Source organism: Danio rerio, chromosome 8 (assembly GCF_049306965.1).
Source record: "Danio rerio strain Tuebingen ecotype United States chromosome 8, GRCz12tu, whole genome shotgun sequence".
Lineage (NCBI taxonomy): Eukaryota > Metazoa > Chordata > Actinopteri > Cypriniformes > Danionidae > Danio > Danio rerio.
Genome location: NC_133183.1, coordinates 4,139,539 through 4,159,612, shown reverse-complemented (window position 1 = coordinate 4,159,612; position 20,074 = coordinate 4,139,539). Strand labels below are relative to the sequence as shown.

Sequence of the window (20,074 nt, the reverse complement as noted above, 5' to 3'; positions counted from 1 at the left end):
TCAAGATCAGGCTCTCTCTCTCGCTCTCTCTCTTTCTCTCTCGGTGAAGCGAGCAGTGCCTCCACAAAGAATGGAGAACAGGTGCTTTATAAGGGCATCTATATACTGTACTGGTGATTTTTTTTTTTATGCAATGATAAAGTGCATTATATGTTGGCTGAGAGAGCTTTGCAAATTAAGAAACGCATGCAAATAAAGAAAGAAACACAAGCAAATAAAAAAAAACTCCTTCAGAGTACTCTGGAAATCCTCAAGACGCAAATACAAATAACAAAACGAACTGCAAATCCAGAAAAGACAAACAAATAGAAAAACGCAATGTAAATCCAGCCCCCCCACCTCCACCACCATGTTAATATGGATTAATTATCATTCTTTAAAGGGCACCTAGGTTACCCCTTTTTTCAGATTTAATATAAGTCTTTTGCGTCTCTAGAATGTTTATATAAAGTTTCAGATCAAAATACCCATCAGATTTTTCATTATACCTTTTACAAGATGCTGTTTTATACTGATTTCCAGCAGGGGGTGGTTTTGTCGTACTGCGCCTTTAAGACGAGTTTTTCCCGCCTACTATTTCTACATGCCTCCTCCCTCAGCTGCGTCAGACAACAGACAGACTTAGGGTGCTTTCACACCTACACTTTTGTTTCGGAACGTATCTCGTTTGCCCAGTTAGCGCGGTTCGTTTGGCATATGTGAACAGGGCAATCGCGATCTGTTCCGCGCCAAAGTAATCGCTCTGAGATCGCTTGAATGAGGTGGTCTCGGCTCGATTGAAACGAACCCTGGAGCGGTTCGATTGCAGTGAGAAAGCGATCCGATCTGAGCGCAGTTATATCACAGTGTTTTATGGATATGTAATAGGCATACGGCTATATGAAGAGAGAATTATGAGTATGGCGGGAAGTTTCGCGAATCTCCGGATGCCCGCAAACGAGTGATGATCTCCCGGTAATCTCGCGTCTCACACCCAGTCCTCAAATAGGAATTGTCGCGCACCCTTTTCACCCCTCCCCACCGCATCTCTTCTCAGACACGTCGCGCGCGCACCCTGTCAATCACCATCAAACCACCACCTCTCCTGAGAGCTTAGCGGGACGCTGCAAAATAAACCCTGACACTCTGACCAATGTGAGGAGAGCTTACTCACACGTGACTTGTTTTAGCTCTTTTGGTCCGATTAGAAACTTTGCAGTGTGAAAGTGAACTGCTCCAAGAGCAAAGAGCAACAATGTAACAATTTTAATCTCTGTTTCGGAACAACTGAATCGATTCACAGGTGTGAAAGCAGCCTTAAAGGAAGAAGGTCTCACGTAGCGTTTGTGAGATACTACAGTAAGAACTAACCTTTACTAATCAGTATTGTGAAGTTGCATTGGTGAGTCACACACAATATCGTTACAAAATAAATGCACACGCACACACACACACCGCAGATGACACACACACACAGGCAGGTAGACAGACAGAGCGCGCTTAGCTTAGTTAAGGCTAACCTCAAGTACTGTGTGGATATCTGTTATGCTAATGTACAAAATAAACCTGATTTAACGTCCACAAACCGGGATTGAAGCGTCTTCTTTTATAATTGTTCTGACACGCGGCTGTGCTGATGAAGTAAAGCTGAAGTAAATCGCTGTTATTAATTACACACATACTCTGTTTAAACACTTTAAACATGTGAAACTCACTCTTCATCACATTTGATGATGATTGCTGATCCTAGCGAACAGAACAGACCTTTTATTCCCGGTTGCTCTGCGCATGTCTGTCTGGTCTTGTTGACATATACACGCGACTACCGGAACATGTTAATGCGCACAGCTGTCAATCAATTCGGTGGGCGGGGGGATCGCTCATCTACGTAATGGTGCGATCGATTTGCAAACAGCTCCAATTGGCCGACCTGTAGTTAAATTTAAAAAAAGTACTGGGTGTGTTCATATCACCCCAGTATGACGGTCTATACACTATACCAACACACAGATCTGTCCAAACAGCTTGAAAAGTAGATTTTTTACCATAGGTGCCCTTTAAAATAACATCGCTCTAACATGAGATTACTCAGAATCTTATTATTATAATTCAAACTTTGTATATACTATTCCATATATTTATGATGTATTGTTTTTTTTTAACCAATTTAAGATGTTTGACAATGTTAAAATAACATGTTGCATTTTGGCATGTTTTTTGGCTTATTTATAAACTATTTATAGACAAAGTTAAATAAAAAATATCCTGGGTTTAAAGAATATTGTGTTCCTGGACTTCACTGAGCTTAATAGTTTAATGTATAAAATTGTGAATGAGCTTGACTGTTGATGTCTTAAATAATAACGTCAAAAATACAACATTTCTCAAAATGGATAAATCTCATTTTGCAACTAAACTCATTTACAAAAAAAAAAAAAAAAAAACAGTAGATTTGCTATGTGTAAGTTTAAAAGTTTGCAGAGTTTTATAGAGTGCACTGACTCTCACAAGTGTATCTCCAGTTATTTTGTGTGATTAATATATTTTAAATAAACTGCAAATAAAAAAAGTATATAAACTTTCCTCTGATTCCTTCTTGAAACTCTTCCCTCCTAGTCACATACTGTGGCCCCGTTTACACTAGTGCGTTTTAGTTTGAAAACGCATAAGTTTTGCTACGGTTACGCCATCCGTCCACACTACGCCGGAGTTCTCGAGCGCCGAAAACGGAGCTTTTTGAAAACGCTGGAGAGGCCGTTTTCATTCTAAAACGCTGCTGCTCCGTCTCAGTGTGGATGGGGAAAGACGGAGACATCTGAAAACGGAGGCGGGGCTGCAAACGTTCGCCTATCTGATTGGGGCTTTTCCTCAATATTAAGTAGCCCACACACAGTTCAGTCTCGCATCCTCTTCTTGTAAGTTAAGACTTCGCAAGTTTGATCAAGGCTGCAGCCCCCCCCCCCCCCCCATCCCCCCCCCCCCCCGTCTCAGTTTGATATGGAAAACATACCGAGGACGCGTAAATCTTCAAAGGGAACAGTGTACTTTATAACTTCATTGACATCACCTTGGCTACGTTGTTTCACTTTCTCAACAATAAAATGTAAACATGATTTAAGGAACTGCCTATTTTCATTTTTAATATTAGCAACTTAACAGACAGCAGAACTGCTGAGGCGTCGTGCTGCATATATGAGCGTCATCTTCACTGTGTGGATATTTATAACAAAACGGAGCCGATAACAACTGCCTCCTTTCAATTTCAGTGAAAATACGAAACACAGCCTCTCTTTTGCTGAATATCAGTTTTAATAATCGATAATTATAAAAATATAACATACAATAAGTTTATACATTGTAGGAAATAAAGACGAGCGATCAGTCAATGTACCTGGATTAATCATTAACTTATCTTTGCGCTTAACCAAAACATGTTACCCGTGAACAAGTAACTTAATAGATTCCAATGACCAAAGTCAGGGAATTGGCCTATGTCGTTAGATAAAGACAACAACATGAATGAAATATCACGTTTAGCAAATATAGTGAGATTAGATCTAGCGGGAGATGCTTGATGAGCAGTCCGACAAGCAGAGCTCTCATCTGGGTAGAAATGCTGGAGCGCTTGCCCGAGTGTGCCTGTGTGGTCACGTGATGTGCGTTTTCAGCGTTTTGGTGTGGACGGAGAGCAGTTCAGAAACGCTGGGTAAAACGCGAGTGTAGATGCGGATCGTTTTCATTCTACAACGCCGTTTTAAAACTAAAACGCACTAGTGTAAACGGGGCCTGTAACTGTCTGATGGCTTATTATGCAGGTCTTTGTCTTCTCAGGTGTGACTCACTGCATACTAATGATAGTTCACACCTTCCCGCATAAAGCAATTTCACTCAAAAAGTGACTTAGAATTTTTAATTCATTATATTGTTTTCTGTGAGCAAGTGAACAAGATCATTCTCACTTCATTTTGAAGCAAAAACACTAGACTACCAGATCCAGTTCTCAAAAGTCTTGTGCACAAATGTTCTCTGTGTGTTTCATGGCCTTGTTTCAGTGACTTCAAAATTTTAGTTTTTCACTAACCACGCATAAACGTTTCTTTCTCAAAAACACAAACACATACAAACATGCTGCTTAGGTATTATTGTAGCCCAACTTGTGCTGTTTACAGTGTTATCACACTTTAGCCATTAATATGCTTTTAAGATACTGAAAACAACACAAATGTCAGTGCATGTCAAAACTTCTCCAGAGCCCCAAAACACCCTCAGACCCCAGAGGGTTCAATACTACTGTATAACCATGTTTTGACCATTGGCGTTAACATTTACACTTAGCCTACCACCAATAGCCTGAAGCTAATCTGAGGTTAAAATAATTATTTTGTGGTTAGAAATTCTCACGATGCAAAAACAAATTGCTGTTGGGAAAAAGGAATAAGTTTTTTGTTTTTTTTTGTACAATCTATTTATTACTTTTTTTTCAATTTGCATATCACAACAGATTTCACAATTACAGAACAATAATCATGAAGGCACAGCAAGCCTTTTACCCCCCATTCTCCCTCCCAACAACCCATTCCCTTAAAAAATAAATAAATAAAATAATGATAATAAATAAATAAAATAAAATAAAAATAAATAAACAAATATAATAAAAAAGGGAAAGAGAAAAAGCAATGCATCTTTTATTCATTCATTCATTTTCTTGTCGGCTTAGTCCCTTTATTAATACGGGGTCGCCACAGTGGAATGAACCGCCAACTTATCCAGCAAGTTTTTTTTTTTAAATGCAGCGGATGCCTTTTCAGCCGCAACCCATCTCCGGGAAACATCCACACACACATTCTCACACACACACACACAACGGACAATTTAGCCTACCCAAATCACCTGTACCGCATGTCTTTGGACTGTGGGGGAAATCAGAGCACTCGGAGGAAACCCACGCGAAGGCAGGGAGATCATGCAAACTCCACACAGAAACGCCAACTGAGCCGAGGATCGAACCAGCGACCCAGCAACCTTCTTGCTGTGAGGTATTGGTCATGTAAGGGTCTTTAACTGTCCTTCTACTGTTGTGTGTGGGATGCTGTGCATACGAATTAGCATTAGCATGGTCCAAAATTCAATTCAGCTCTGCAGAAACTTCCTGTCTGAAGAGAGGTGTTAAAACTGAACACAGAGCACAGAAAGTTTTATGCTTTTATTTTTGTGTAGAGAATTCATACAGTATATAGGGCGAGGCAGTAGCGCAGTAGGTAGTGCTGTCGCCTCAGAGCAAGAAGGTCGCTGGTTCGAGCCTCGGCTCAGTTGGCGTTTCTGTGTGGAGTTTGCATGTTCTCCCTGCCTTTGCGTGGGTTTCCTCCGGGTGCTCTGGTTTCCCCCACAGTTCAAAGACATGCAGTGCAGGTGAATTGGGTAGGCTAAATTGTCCGTAGTGTATGAGTGTTTGTGTGAATGTGTGTGTGGATGTTTCCCAGAGATGGGTTGCGGCTGGAAGGGCATCCGCTGCGTAAAAACTTGCTGGATAAGTTGGCGGTTCATTCCGCTGTGGCGACCCCGGATTAATAAAGGGACTAAGCCGACAAGAAAATGAATGAATGAATGAATATTTATAACTAATTTTTAACTGAGGATTTGCACCATGTTTATTTGGACTTTGACGCATTATTTCTCATTTTTTATTTGTTCATTGTAAGTGCTGTTGTTTATGGAAACTGAAAATATATTATTTGGAAAAGGTCAAACTTGCTTCAGTATTCTGTTATTTTGTAACAATCTTTCTGTTTAGTTCATTCCCAGAACTTCTGGGCAAATACATTGTCAGTAAATAAACGCACTAGTTTTTTTCCCCACTGAACAACGCCTTAGAATAACATTGAAATTACATAAATAACAATTTAAACATTTAATTTTTTTATATTGATTTATAGTTTAGAAATGTAGTGTAGTGCGACCTTCTTGCTGTGAGGCGACAGCGCTACCTACTGCGCCTCTGCCTCGCCCCTAAATATTTACTATACTATAAATAGTTACATAACTAAACTAGATTCAGTATGGACCATCTTTAGTTTTTATGTGCCAGCATGGATATGGTGTTGACCCTTTATGCCAATCTTTGAATTGTACGGATCAGATCAGCGGATCAAAAGTTATTAAACATTTAAGAACAATACTTATTTTTAGCTGCGGGCGGCTGTTTCGGTCTTTAAGGGTTAAAGATAGCTTTTCTTAATAAATAGCTTTGGTTAGACTTTATGCTGTAATTGAAAGCTCCTCTTCTGTGAAGCGTCCAGTAAATATTTTCTTTGTCTTCAGGGGTTTTTCTGAGACTCCCTTCAGATCAGCACTTTTGCCAGGAGTACAAACAAAAAAGTTAATTAACTTCCATGAGCAGATATCTCATCTCGGTTATGGGGAGAAAATGTTTTTATTTGATTATTGTAACACTTTAAAATAAGGTTATATTAGTTAAGGTACGCTACCTGACAAAAGTCTTGTCTTTGATCCCAGCTGTAAGAGCAACAAATAATAGCTTGACTTCTAGTTAATCATTTGGAAAAGTGGCAGAAGGTGGATTTTTCTGCTGAATCATCTGTTGAGCTGCATCCCAATCATCACCAATACTGCAGAAGACCTACTGGAACCTGCATGGACCCAAGATTCTCACAGAAATCATTGTTTGGGGTTACATTCAGTATGTGGGTGTGCGAGAGATCTGCAGATTGGCAACATCAACAGCCTGAGGTATCAAGACATTTGTGCTGCCCATTACATTACAAACCACAGGAGAGGGCAAATTCTCCAGCAGGATAGCGCTCCTCATACTTCATCCACATCAAAGCTCCTGAAAGCAAAGAAGGTCAAGCTGCTCCAGGATTGGCCAGCCCAGTCACCAGACATGAACTTTATTGAGCATGTCTGGGGTGAGATGGAGGAGGCATTGAAGATGAACACAAAGAATCTTGATGAACTCTGAGAGTACTGCAGGAACACTTTCTTTACCATTCCAGATGACTTTATTAATCAGTGATGTGAGTCATGTCAGAAATGTATGGATGCAGTCATCTAAGCTCATGATGGAGTCAGACACAATATTCATTCTGTCTCCACTGCAGCAGGACTTTATATTCTATGCTGGACATTATTTCTGTTCAGTGATGAGACTTTTGTCTCAGCAGAGTCAGACCTTACTGTCCTAATTAAATCATTAAAAATCAAGGCATGATCATATTTTATTTTGGTAAGATAAGCGTAATATAGAGGGATGTGTCTTTCATATAAGCCACTTTTAATACATATATTACAGCATTTTTTTTTCATGTTTGTTAACATTATTTAATAGAAATACAATCATTCAGTGTCAGTTCACCGTGCATTAACTAATGATAACAAGCATGAGTTTGGATGTTAATAATGCATCAGTAAATGTTGAACTAATAAATACTATGCATATATTGCTCATTATTAGGACGAGTTAGTAAATACTATAACTATCATCATTACCTAATAGATCCTTATTGTTTTTGTTATTCTTAAATGTTTATGATCAGCATTTTAAGTACTTTTAAAGAAAATTATTAGACCATGTGAATTTTTTATAATTTTTCAGATATTTTAAAAGTGCTGTTTAATAGAACAAGGATATTATTTGTAGTATTTCCTATTATTTTTCTTCTGGAAAATGTTGCTTAAGTTTAATTTTAATAGTTCCCTTAAGAAGATTTTATTTAGTTTTTTTGATTGGCTACAGAACAAACCCCTGTTGTCCAATTACTTGCCTATTTAAGAACTTTCTAATTAAGCTTTTCAGTCGCACTTTAAGCTGAAAACTAGAGTATCTTCAAAATATCTAGTAAAATATTATTTACTGTCATCATGGCAAAGGCAAACTAAATGAGTTATTAGAAATCAATTTTGAAAAATAATCTCTCCATTAAACAGCGCTTGGGAACAATTTGAAAAACAATTGATTTTGCATGACTTCAAATTTATTTATTTATTTAATGAACTACCTCAAGAACTCAACTTCCAATCTAAAACCAACCAAATATCAACGTCTAATGATGTTACAGCTTGACGCTGTGTGGATGTAACCACTATGACATCTACAAGATGTTGGATTATTGTTGCCATACACAATGAATAAATGTCAGTATTTGACATCGATATGATGTTGGATTTTAGTCACTTTCTAACACAACATAAAATCCACCAAATATCAACATCATTTGATGTTGTTATTGAGCATCAAAATTATTTTTCTTCAGGAGAATGTTGTTTAAGGTTAATTAGGTTAATTTGAATAGTTCCCTTAAGAAGATTTTTTTTTTTGATTGGCTACAGAACAAACCCCTGTTGTCCAATGACTTGCCTATTTAACAACTTTCTAATTAAGCTTTTCAGTTGCACTTTAAGCTGAAAACTATAGTATCTTCAAAATATCTAGTAAAATATTATTTACTGTCATCATGGCAAAGGCAAACGAAATGAGTTATTAGAAATCAATTTTGAAAAATAATCTCTCCATTAAACAGCGCTTGGGACCTATTTGAAAAACAATTGATTTTGCATGACTTCAAATTTATTTATTTATTTAATGAACTACCTCAAGACATGGGCGATTTATAATTGCAGCAAACTGTATGGAAGCGTTTAAAGTGTCCAAGAAGATGTCCAAAATCTTTACACGCGTTGACCCAGAGACTGTTTAGATGCAAGTCACTGTTACTGTATGATGACCGAAATGGCCTTAAACACCCAGCGGGGACAAGACGTCAACATGACGACAGATTGACGTTCTACCCCAACGTCGTGCGGACATTGCATTTTGTTTGGAAATGAAAATCGGGTTGATATCAGAACTCAACTTCCAATCTAAAACCAACCAAATATCAACGTCTAATAATGTTACAGCTTGACGCTGTGTGGATGTTACCACTATGACATCTACAAGATGTTGGATTTTGGTTGCCATACTTGATTAATATATGTCAATATTTGACATCGATATGATGTTGGATTTTAGTCACTTTCTAACACAACATAAAATCCACCAAATATCAACGTCATTTGATGTTGTTATTGAGCATCAAAATTATTTTTCTTCAGGAGAATGTTGTTTAAGGTTAATTAGGTTAATTTTAATAGTTCCCTTAAGAAGATTTTTTTTTTTTTTTTGATTGGCTACAGAACAAACCTGTCACCGACTCGGTCCCAGTCATTCCCCTCGCTGGCCAGCAGAGGCCGCCATCTCCGGACTTCTAGCATTACATCATCCATACACGCTGATTGTGCATACACCTGTTCTGAATCAAGCTAACGACCCACGTACCCTTTATAAGCCAGCTCCAAACACTCAGTCAGTGCGAAGTCTTGTTTAGCCCCGGCCAGCATTACTGAGCGTCATTCCCTGCCTGACTCTTCGTGCATTACTCCAGCCTGTTTTCTGACTCTGCTTCGCCTTCTTCCTGCCCACGACCTACGCCTGATACACGGACTCTGATACTCGCTACCTGCCAACGACCCACACCTGATACACGGACTCTGATACTTGCAGCCTGCCCACGACCCACACCTGATACACGGACTCTGATACTTGCAGCCTGCCCACGACCCATGCCTGGTAAAACCCTCTGTGTCTGTTCATTGCCAGTCTTGATACTTCATAGACTGTTGTGGATGTGTGTTTGCACTTTAGTGCATACTGTGTGTTTGAATGAAAGCTTGACTAATAAATACTGCATAATGGATCCCTCCGTGTCAGTCTCCTCGTTACAAAACCCCTGTTGTCCAATGACTTGCCTATTTAACAACTTTCTAATTAAGCTTTTCAGTCGCAATTTAAGCTGAAAACTACGGTATCTTCAAAATATCTAGTAAAATATTATTTACTGTCATCATGGCAAAGGCAAACGAAATGAGTTATTAGAAATCAATTTTGAAAAATAATCTCTCCATTAAACAGCGCTTGGGAACTATTTGAAAAGCAATTAATTTTGCATGACTTAAAATTTTTTTTTATTTAATTTTTAACGTGGTAAAGTATAATGGAAACGCTTGAAAATATATACAAAATAAAAAATAACCAGCCTGATCTAACAAGGAAACTTAAGTATTTTACGTTTTGTCAGTTTATAGCTAATTTGTACGAATTCGTATGATTGTAAATGTATGATTTTAAAGAGGAGGTGTGGCACACAACCCCACCCCTAACCCCAACCGTCACTGGGTGATAAGCAAGTCGTACTAAATTGTACGAATTGGATCGAACGAATTCATACCAATTTGCCACTAAATCAAAAAGTTACGAATTGCCATGCGATAACGTTGGAAATAACACGAACAATGCTGGAATTCTTCACAATTTTTATTTATGCATTGACAAACACTTTCATCCAATACAACTTTCATATGAATAATTCATACTGTACATTCCCTTCATGAATTTACTGTATTAAGGATCACAGTTGAAAATGAAATACAAAATATTATGACAAAAACTATGACACAATAGTAACAGCTCAGCTGCGTTTGGAGATGTTTGTTTCTTGAAGTGAAACTTTTTCATTTGAATATCTCACCCACTTAAATGTCACATTCAGTATAGAAAAGTATGTTGTTCATTTGTTTTACTTCTAATAAGGATTTCAAATGTACATCCAGTAGAAACTAACTGTATAAATGACAGCATTATATAAAAATGTTCAATCAGACATCACATCTCACAGTGGTACTGTAACAACAGAGAATCACAAACTAAATACCAGTGTTAAACTAATACTGACAGTGTTTATACAGCGAAAAAACATTTGGATTTTTTTTAAAAACAAACATCAACAGTTTGGATAAACAAAAATGCTAAAATACAGTGTTTATACAGGGGGAGAAGTGGGCTTTTACAAATTAAACATTGACTGTTTATTATAGGGCTGCACAATATATCGTTTTTAGCATCGATATCGCAATGTGATCATTCGCAATAGTCACATCACAAATATATACAATTTGAGTAAAGTGTTTTTTGAGGCCTGTGTCTGTGTGAGGGTCTTATTATCGTATCCAGAGGTGTAAAGTAACTCTCAAATGACTGTAACTGAGTAGTTTTTCTCAGCTATTGTAATTTACTAAGTACTTCAATAAATGTGTACTTTTCCCTTGAGTATGTTTAGTGCAGTATTGGTACTTTTACTCCACTACTTTCCTTCAAACTGCAGTCACTACTTGTTTTCTTGTCTATGGAGATTAACAAAATCAGTCCTGTGATTCCTGTCCAACGAAATCACACATAGAAGGTAAATCACATCATAATGGACTACCTAAAGACATGGGCGATTTATAATTGCAGCAAACGGTTTGAAAGCATTAAAAGTGTCCAAGAAGATGTCCAAAATCTTTGGATGCATTGACCCAGAGACTGTTTAGATGCAAGTCACTGTTACTGTATGATGACCGAAATGGCCTTAAACACCCAGCGGGGACAAGACGTCAACATGACGACAGATTGACGTTCTACCCCAACGTCGTGCGGACATTGCATTTTGTTTGGAAATTAAAATCGAATTGATATCTGAACTCAACATCAATGTCCAACATTCAACCAAATATTAACATCTAATGATGTTACAGCTTGACGCTGTGTGGATGTTACCACTATGACGTCTATCAGACGTTGGATTTTACTTGCCATACTCAACGAATGATTGTCAGTATTTGACATCGATATGATGTTGGATTTTAGTCACTTTCTAACACAACCTAAAATCCACCAAATATCAACATTATTTGATGTTGTTATTGAACATCAAAATAACATCCTTAGACGCTGGCTAGACATTGATTTTTGGTCATCACAACCTAAATCTAACCTAATATTACTGTCTTATGACGTTGTGTGCCTGCTGGACATGGACTAAATGCATTACAGAATGTTACGTTTACACCCACAAATGACTTGTAAATGCATCAGCTTTTACACCGTAATACTCGCTACTCATGAGTACTTTTGAAAGGGCTAGTTTTCAATCATACTTTGAGTAATATTCACAACATATATGTTTACTTGACCTACATCTTTAGGAAAGTAATGGTACTTTAATTGAGTATGACTTTTAAGTACTCTTTTCACCACTGATCGCATATAATATTTATATTGTATTTACTGTTATATTGTTTTTCACAATATCGCAATATATAATTGCACAATTAAAAAAAAAACACAATGTTTGATTTTTCCAATATCGTGCAGCCCTAGTGTTTATGCAGAAACAAAACATTTCGATTTTTAAAAATCAAATACTGACAGTATACAGAAAATAAAATAGCATTTGTGTTTTAAAAAATCAAACATTAACAGTGTTTATACAGCGAGGGAAAAACACAATTATTTTTTTTTATCAAATACTTGCATTAAACGGAGAAAACATTTATGTTAAAAACAAAACAAAATACTGAGTGTTTGTACAGAAAAGCGTCTTTTTACAGGGGGGAAATAATTGTTTCTTAATCCAATATTGACAGTATTTGAACAGAAAAAAAACAATTTTTTTTAAATCAAACATTGACAGTACTTATACAGGGGGAAAAAAAAAAAAAAAAAATTTTTTCATCAAAAACTGACATAATACCAAAGAGCTTAGAATGACCAAGATGTGACACTCAATAGAATGTTCCATTGCAACAGCAGCGCCCAGCAACAGCCCCGGATTACGTCATTTTGAAGTAAAAGCGATTGAATTTGGATCTTATTGCCGTCGCTATGGCAAGCAGCTGCTTTGCCTTTTATTTTTTCATTTAAAAAGTGCATTAAAGCTGAGATACACACAATCATCAGCACTTTTAATAGTTTTTTTACAGTCTTATAATATGCTGTGGTTCTATTCGAGTTTTCATTCCAAAATGGCCGCCACGCCCTCTAGTGCCTGTTTCACAAATTGCAATAGATGTTCGCCTCTTTGTGATTCTATGCTCTTTGATTATACGGAGAAAACATTTATGTTTCAAACAATACTGAGTGTTTGGACAGAAAAAGTTATTTTTTTTTATCTAATACTGACAGTGGAAAAAATAATTGGGGTTTTTATCAAATACTGACATTATACTGAAAAAAAAACATTTGTGTTTTAAAAAATAAAATACTGAGTGTTTATGCAGAAAAAAAACATTGAGATTTTAAACAAATCAAATATTTGCAGTGTTTATACAGCTAAAAAAATATATAAAAAATTACTAACATTATACTGAGAAAATATTTGTGTTTAGAAAAACAATACTGACAGTGTTTGGACAGAAAAAAATCTAATATACAGGGGGGAAATGGTGTTTTTTAATCTAATACTGACAGTATTCATACTGACTTTTTTTGTATTTTTAAAAATCTAAAATACAGACTTTAAAAAAACTTAAATACTGACATTGTGTATACAGAAAAACATTCAGAATAAAATAAAATAAAAACAGACAGTATTTATACTGGAAAAGAAACATTTGGATTTTTAATTTATTCATGGTTGTGATGTATCTGTTAAATCATTTGATCAACTTAAAATGTCTCAAAACATTGACAATTTCAACGAAATAAAGGAAATAAAATGTAGATTCTGAAAATATAAATTTCATAACTTTTTTGGGTATATAAGCAAGGCACACAGTGTATGCTTCAACCAAATTTTATATAAAATATATTTCAAAATCTGCCTAAAAAGTCTTTTAACATATAAAACACCATGGACAATAATATGGCCATGTTTAATATAAATCTCTCTTCTATACAATCATTAATTAAATATGACAATTTTAGCTTCAGCGTTTGTCTCAGGGATATAAATCATACATGAGGAAAATATGAAATAATATGCTCATTTACATACAGTAACATCTTTCTTTTTCACCACATGTAATTAATCTTTTCAATGAAACCCTGATGGCTCTGATTAATGGCATTGTGGCATTTAGGGATCAAACCATCATTGTTCTCATTGGAATTAAGCAAAAAAAAAAAAAGGTATTTCACAAAAAGTGTAAGCATATCACAGAAAACAAAATATTTCTGGTGTCCAGAGCTTTCATTATTGTATAAAACAACACCTTCCTATCACTGAAATCCTTGCAATCATTATATTTTATCAGGTGTGTAATAAATACTCATGTAGACCTGATATTAAAAGACCTAATTCAATTACACCTTATTAACTATGCAAAATAAGAGCACAGTACGTCAAAATATGTTAGATAATTTGGCTTAATACGGTAAGATCAGTGATATTTGGTAGGACAAAATTTAGTTTAGAACTTTTGGTAAAACATTTACAATAAATCTTGATTGGTTAGGTTTACTTTCATTTCAGCATACAAATTGTATTTGCTTACATTCATACAACACGTTAAACAAACTCAAATATGCAATACGATCATTAAAAAAATCAACTATTTCATGTTTGGGACATTTTTGACCCGCATTTGTAAGGTGTCAAAAATACTTTTTTGTAAAATGATCAAGATGTATTTTGCCAAAAATATAATGTATTCAGCCTTTTCCCTGAATGTCATTCCCTTTTGAGATGGATTTTTTGATTACAAATGAAAAGTAATGTGAAATACTTCGAAATTACAGTTTACGCACAATAAAATTATATTCTGGAAATACGACAATTTATTGAAACTTTTCTCAAGATTTTACATGTTTTTCCTCAAAACACGGGTATATTTTTAAACATTATATTTAATATTATTTAATATTCCCAAAGTTTGTCTCAACATTTAAACTTTTTCTCAAATGTTTTTTTTTTAATCCAATTTATATTTTCTTCTCAAAACACAGGTTTATTGTTGACATTTAATGACTTTATTCATAACATTTTATTAACTTTTTCTTTCACAAAATTCAACTTCATCCTCAAAAATTTGCTATTGTTTTCTTAAAACAAGGTTATTTTCAAAGCTTGTCTCAACGTTTAATTAAATTGAACTTTTTCTCTCAATTTTTGATTTTTTTTCCTCAAAATTCAACTTTCTCAAGCATGTAATATTTTCTTCTCAGAATAAATTTATTCTTGACATGTGATGACATTATTCACTTTTTATTACCCTTTTTCTCAAATTTGAGGGTTTTTTTTCTTTCTCAAAATCAACTTCATTTTTTTCTTGAAATTTATTGAGTATTCTCATAAAAAAAATTTTTTTTCAAAATCCAACTTTATTTTAAAAAAGGGTATGTATTTCACAAAATAAATGTATTCTCAAAAATTATTCTTAACATTTTAAACTTTTTTCTCAAAATGCAACTTTACTCTTAAAAATTTTATAATTTCTTCTCAAAATAAAAGTTTGTTCTTAAAATGCAATGACTTTTATTAACGTTTTCTCAAAGATTTCTCAAAAAATCCAACTTTTTTCTTAAATTAAAACAAGTGTATTCTCAACATTTAATTGAAACTTTTTTTCTAAAAATAAGTTCATTCTTAAAATGTAATAAATTTATTCTCAACACTTTATTTAAACTTTTACATAATTTAAGTTTATTCTTAACATTTTATTCTCAAGATCCAACTTTACTCTCAAAATCTTTTATTTTTTTCTCAAAACAAGTTAATTCTCGGCGTTTAATTTAAAAACCAATTCTCAATTTTGAGGTGTATTCTTTTTTTTCTTTTCAGTTTATTTGAGCTTTTTTTTTTTTAAGTCTAATATGTGATCATATTCTGAGCTCATCTGCTTGCCTGTATAAAATTCTGCATCATCAATATGGCATATGTTGAATATAGCATTTGTTGCATATGGCAATATGGCATATGTTGATCATTTAATATCAGGGTTTTAGTATTTGAGGACACATTAAGGGTTTTTTACATTTAAGTCCTTCTTTGTTTTCGAGATTGCTGAATATAAATCATTAACTTGCGGTCTGTCTTCTTGGAATTTCTACATGTAAATATCTGTGGCTTGAAACAAGCTTGTGCTTTTCATGTTGATTCCAGTCTGAAAATTATGAATAAATCATAATTCATTAATTCAGACAGTGGTCACAGTTTTCAAACACTGCAAAGAAAATGATTTTCTAGCTTAGTGTTTTTGTCTTGTTTTCTATTAGAAATGTGTGAAATTTTATGAACTCAAGAAACAAGTTGCTGCTTTTCAAATAGTTTTTAGGTTGAACACATTAAACTGACTTCAAACCATCAGGCCAGTCGGCAACTATAGCCTAGTGGTACTGTGCGCCGACATGTATAGCACAGAAGTGCTCACGGCGACCCGAGTCCGATTCCCCGCTTGAGGTCTTTTGCCGATCCTCCCCCTCTCTCTGCTCCCAATGTGCTCCTGTCTAAAATCTCCTCTGTCCTACATCATAATAAAGGTGAAAACCCATAAAAAAAATGATAATAATAAACCATCAGGCTGAATCTTGTGCAACTTAAAAAAAAAATAAGAAGCTTGATTTAATTATTTAAATAAGAAAACATGTATATTTTTAATTAATACTTGATACGTTTTCAGTAAATTAAACTTCATACTGTAAATAATTTTTCCTCTCAAATAAATGTATCTTGGTGTAAAAGTATTTACATTTCCAGTATCAAACAAGACAAGTTCACTGAATACGAGAATCATATTTTGCATGTTTTTTTCTTCTATATTTCTCCAGCAGTCATGCTTTCAGTGTTTTCTCCATCAGTTTTTACATAGAAGGCATGTTCTGCTTGCTGATGTCCTTCTGAAATGGTCTAATTTGATGTTGTGTGTGTGTGTGTGTGTGTGTGTGTGTGTGTGTGTGTGTGTGTGTTAGATGAGTCTCTCTTCCGGAGGCACCTTCAGCACGCTGCCCATCTCCATTCGTGCTCCTGCTGCCTCCTGCCGGCTGGGGCTGTATGTTCCCTCCGAGCGGCGCTTCTTCCGGGCGCTGAAGATCAGGCAGAGCAGAGCCAGAGCCGCCAGCAGTACGGAGAGACCCGCCAGCGGGACCAGGAGCAGCAGCCACGGCCATAGCTCCTGCTGAAGCTGCTTCTAAACAAAGCGAGGCAAGTTTATTTCTATAGCACATCTTATACACAATGTGTTTAAACATTGTATTTTACAGTGCTTTCCATAAACAAGAATGAAAGAAGAATAAGAAATAAAGACAATGATTAAAAATGTGTTAAACAGGTTTTAAAAGAATGAAAAATAAGGACATAATAGTGTGATCTGTGGGTCGTAGCACAGTGCGCAATCAGTAAAGGCACAGCTAAACACAACCCAAGCTCATTCTGAAAACGTGGCCCCGCGGACGTTTCTGGAGACCGCGATTTACGTGGCCGGAGGTACGTATGGTCGCATTTCGTTTTTTCGAGCGAACGCTACGGGGCGGCTGGCTGTGACGGCTTACTCACCTCCGTGTGGAGGGCTTTCCCGCCGCAACCTGTTTGTCCGCTTAGCGGCGGCGGAGCGGAGCCCCGGAGGAGGACGACGACCGGGTTCAAGTCCGGGGAAGAGCACTTCCGGAAATCAGGTAAGATGAAAAACAGAATCCAAAAAAATAAAAGCGAACGAGTTTGTGACGGGCGAGAATGCGGCGAAATCTGAAAAAGCGGTCAAAATTGGACGTGAGCTTTTGCTTTTTCTTTCTGGACGGCTTTTGTAAATCATGGCTTGGGTTTAGGGAAGGAGGAGGGTGGCTGGGTCGGCCGATTGGCCGGCCGCCCAATCGATCGTTCAGTCATTCAGTCTGTCAGTCGGACTGACGGTCGCTTGACAGCGGCCTCCAACGGCTTTTCGCACGAGAACAGCGCCGGTGCGAATGGCACGCGCTCCCGAGAGGCGTTCGAGACGCAAAAAAGCGCAGCACAGCGGCCTCTCGCGGATTCGCGAAAACAAAAGCCGCAAAAATACATACCTCCCAGGACGTATTTCGCGGCCTCCAGAAACGTCCGCGGGGCTACGTTTCCACACTGAGCCTGGGTTGGCTAAACAGATGTGTTTCAGTCTTGATGTGAATGTGCGTAATGTTGGAGCACATCTGATCATTTCTGGAAGCTCATTCCAGCAGCGGGGGGCGCTGTTAGTAGCTGAAGGTGGATTCACCCTGCTTTGACTGAACTCTTGGAATTTCTAGTTTATATGATCTGAGTGATCTGTTAGGTTTGTATTCAGTGAGCATATCTGTGATGTATTGAGCTCCTAGGCCATTTAGGGATTTATAGATCAGTAATAATACTGTAAAATCTATTCTGAGTAAACTGGGTGCAATTGAAGTCCTGAAGACTAAAGGGGAATGGGAAGTAGAAACTCACAGTAATCTGACAGTTTTCTCCACTGAAGTCCGGCAAACACTCACAGAAGTAGAGATTGTGTCTGTTCACACATGAGCCTCCGTTCAGACACGGCTCGGACACACACTCGTCTATATCCAGCTCACACCTGCAGAACAACACACACACACACACACACACCTGTATGACAATTGGAATTGATATGCAATGGAAGTTCTTTAAATAAGCTAATGCAGATTTCTTATTGTGTTTAGAGATGTACAGTACTTATTGATTGAAAGTGTTTGTGTAAAAAACTCAATTTAAAAATCATTGTATTATTAAATAAGTTTCCGGACTTCAATTATTCGACATGACCTTACAATATTACAATTGAAAAATTATATAATGTGGAAAGGGTTTAAATAATTAAGTGCAGATTTCAATTTATCTTATTGCTTTACTTCTTTATTTTAGTTCATCTAGTTTACACGTTTCCTGATTTAAATCGATTTGACATGATCTTAGATAGGGATGGGTAACAAAACTGCACTTTATCGGTATCGGTGCTACATTATAAAAGACCGAAGTATCGATAAGCTCTGACGTTAACAGTTCTGCTATCGGTACTGGAGAGTTATTGCTGAATAGACATTACACACAGTAGCATAATTTAACTGACCAACCTTTTCTAATTTGCGATATTTGATATTCGTCTGCACAGTTGGCATCTCATGATAAATGCCTGTGTTTCTGGCGAGAGCATCACTTGTAAAAGCCTTCACAGTTCTCGGCTGTGCGCACGCACTCAGCGGAGGCTCGCACTAAGCGCACACAGACCCGTGTGAACCAGCTTATGGAGAGAACCAAACGGGTTGTATTTCCTCAGTGGACAGCCACAATGCCCGTTGCAACAAACGCAGCAAGTTGTTTTCTTGTATAAGCGGAAATGCAGGCAATCGGGCTACAGCAATGCAATGTAATAAAAAGTTTTTGACTGCTACTAACTGCAACATTACATCATCCACATCTTTATGTCATGGGGCAACCATTACTGCATCAAAAATGGTGAAAAGCCTTGGAGTAACGATTGATGACCAACTAAACATCTCTGACCACATTTCTAGAACTGCTCGATCTTGCAGATTCGCACTCTATAACATCAGAAAGGTCCGACCCTTCCTATCTGAACATGCAGCTCAACTCCTTGTTCAAGCTCTTGTTCTCTCCAGACTGGACTTTTGCAACTCTCTACTAGCCGGGCTTCCAGCTAACTCTATCAAACCTCTTCAGCTGCTCCAGAACGCAGCAGCACGAGTGGTCTCTAATGAACCTAAAAGATCACACGTCACTCTGCTGCTCATCCGTTTGCACTGGCTGCCAGTTGCTGCTCGCATCAAATTCAAAGCTCTGATGTTTACCTACAAAGTGACTTCTGGCTTTGCTCCTTCTTATCTGCTCTCACTTCTGCAGATGTATGTGCCCTTCAGAAACTTGCGTTCTGTGAATGAACATCGCCTCGTGGTTCCATCCCAAAGAGTGAAGAAATCACTTTCCCGAACGCTCGCGTTCAATCTGCCCAGTTGGTGGAATGAACTCCCTAACTGCATCAGAACGGCAGAGTCACTCGCTGTCTTCAAGAAACAACTAAAAACTCTATTTAGTCTCCACTTCCCTTCCTAGTCTGCAATTGCCTCTCTGGCTCCACCGCTAACTGTACTACTACAAAAAAAAAAAAAAAAAAACTTACATCACTAATGCATTGCGTCTTACACTTCACATACCTGAAAATTGCCTACAGCACTTAATCATTGTTGCTCTTATAGTTGTGTAAATTGCTTCCTTGTCCTCATTTGTAAGTCGCTTTGGATAAA

The 20,074-nt window shown here is 36.8% G+C and overlaps 2 protein-coding genes across 4 annotated transcripts in view; one reads left to right on the top strand and one right to left on the bottom strand.

Moving 5' to 3' along the window:
• Positions 1-20,074, top strand: part of acaa2 (acetyl-CoA acyltransferase 2) — a 654,279-nt gene that overhangs the window by 234,272 nt on the left and 399,933 nt on the right. The window lies entirely within an intron of this gene.
• crb2b (crumbs cell polarity complex component 2b) overlaps positions 15,645-20,074 on the bottom strand; it is an 82,165-nt gene continuing 77,735 nt past the window's right edge. Inside the window, exons 13-15 of one of the 3 annotated variants that reach the window (XM_068223004.2) lie at positions 18,243-18,369; positions 16,757-16,977; positions 16,596-16,722 (exon numbers count right to left, since the gene is read on the bottom strand). In XM_068223004.2, the coding sequence (XP_068079105.1) occupies position 16,722; positions 16,757-16,977; positions 18,243-18,369 (349 nt within the window). In that variant the 3' untranslated portion in view covers positions 16,596-16,721. 3 annotated transcript variants of the gene reach the window in all.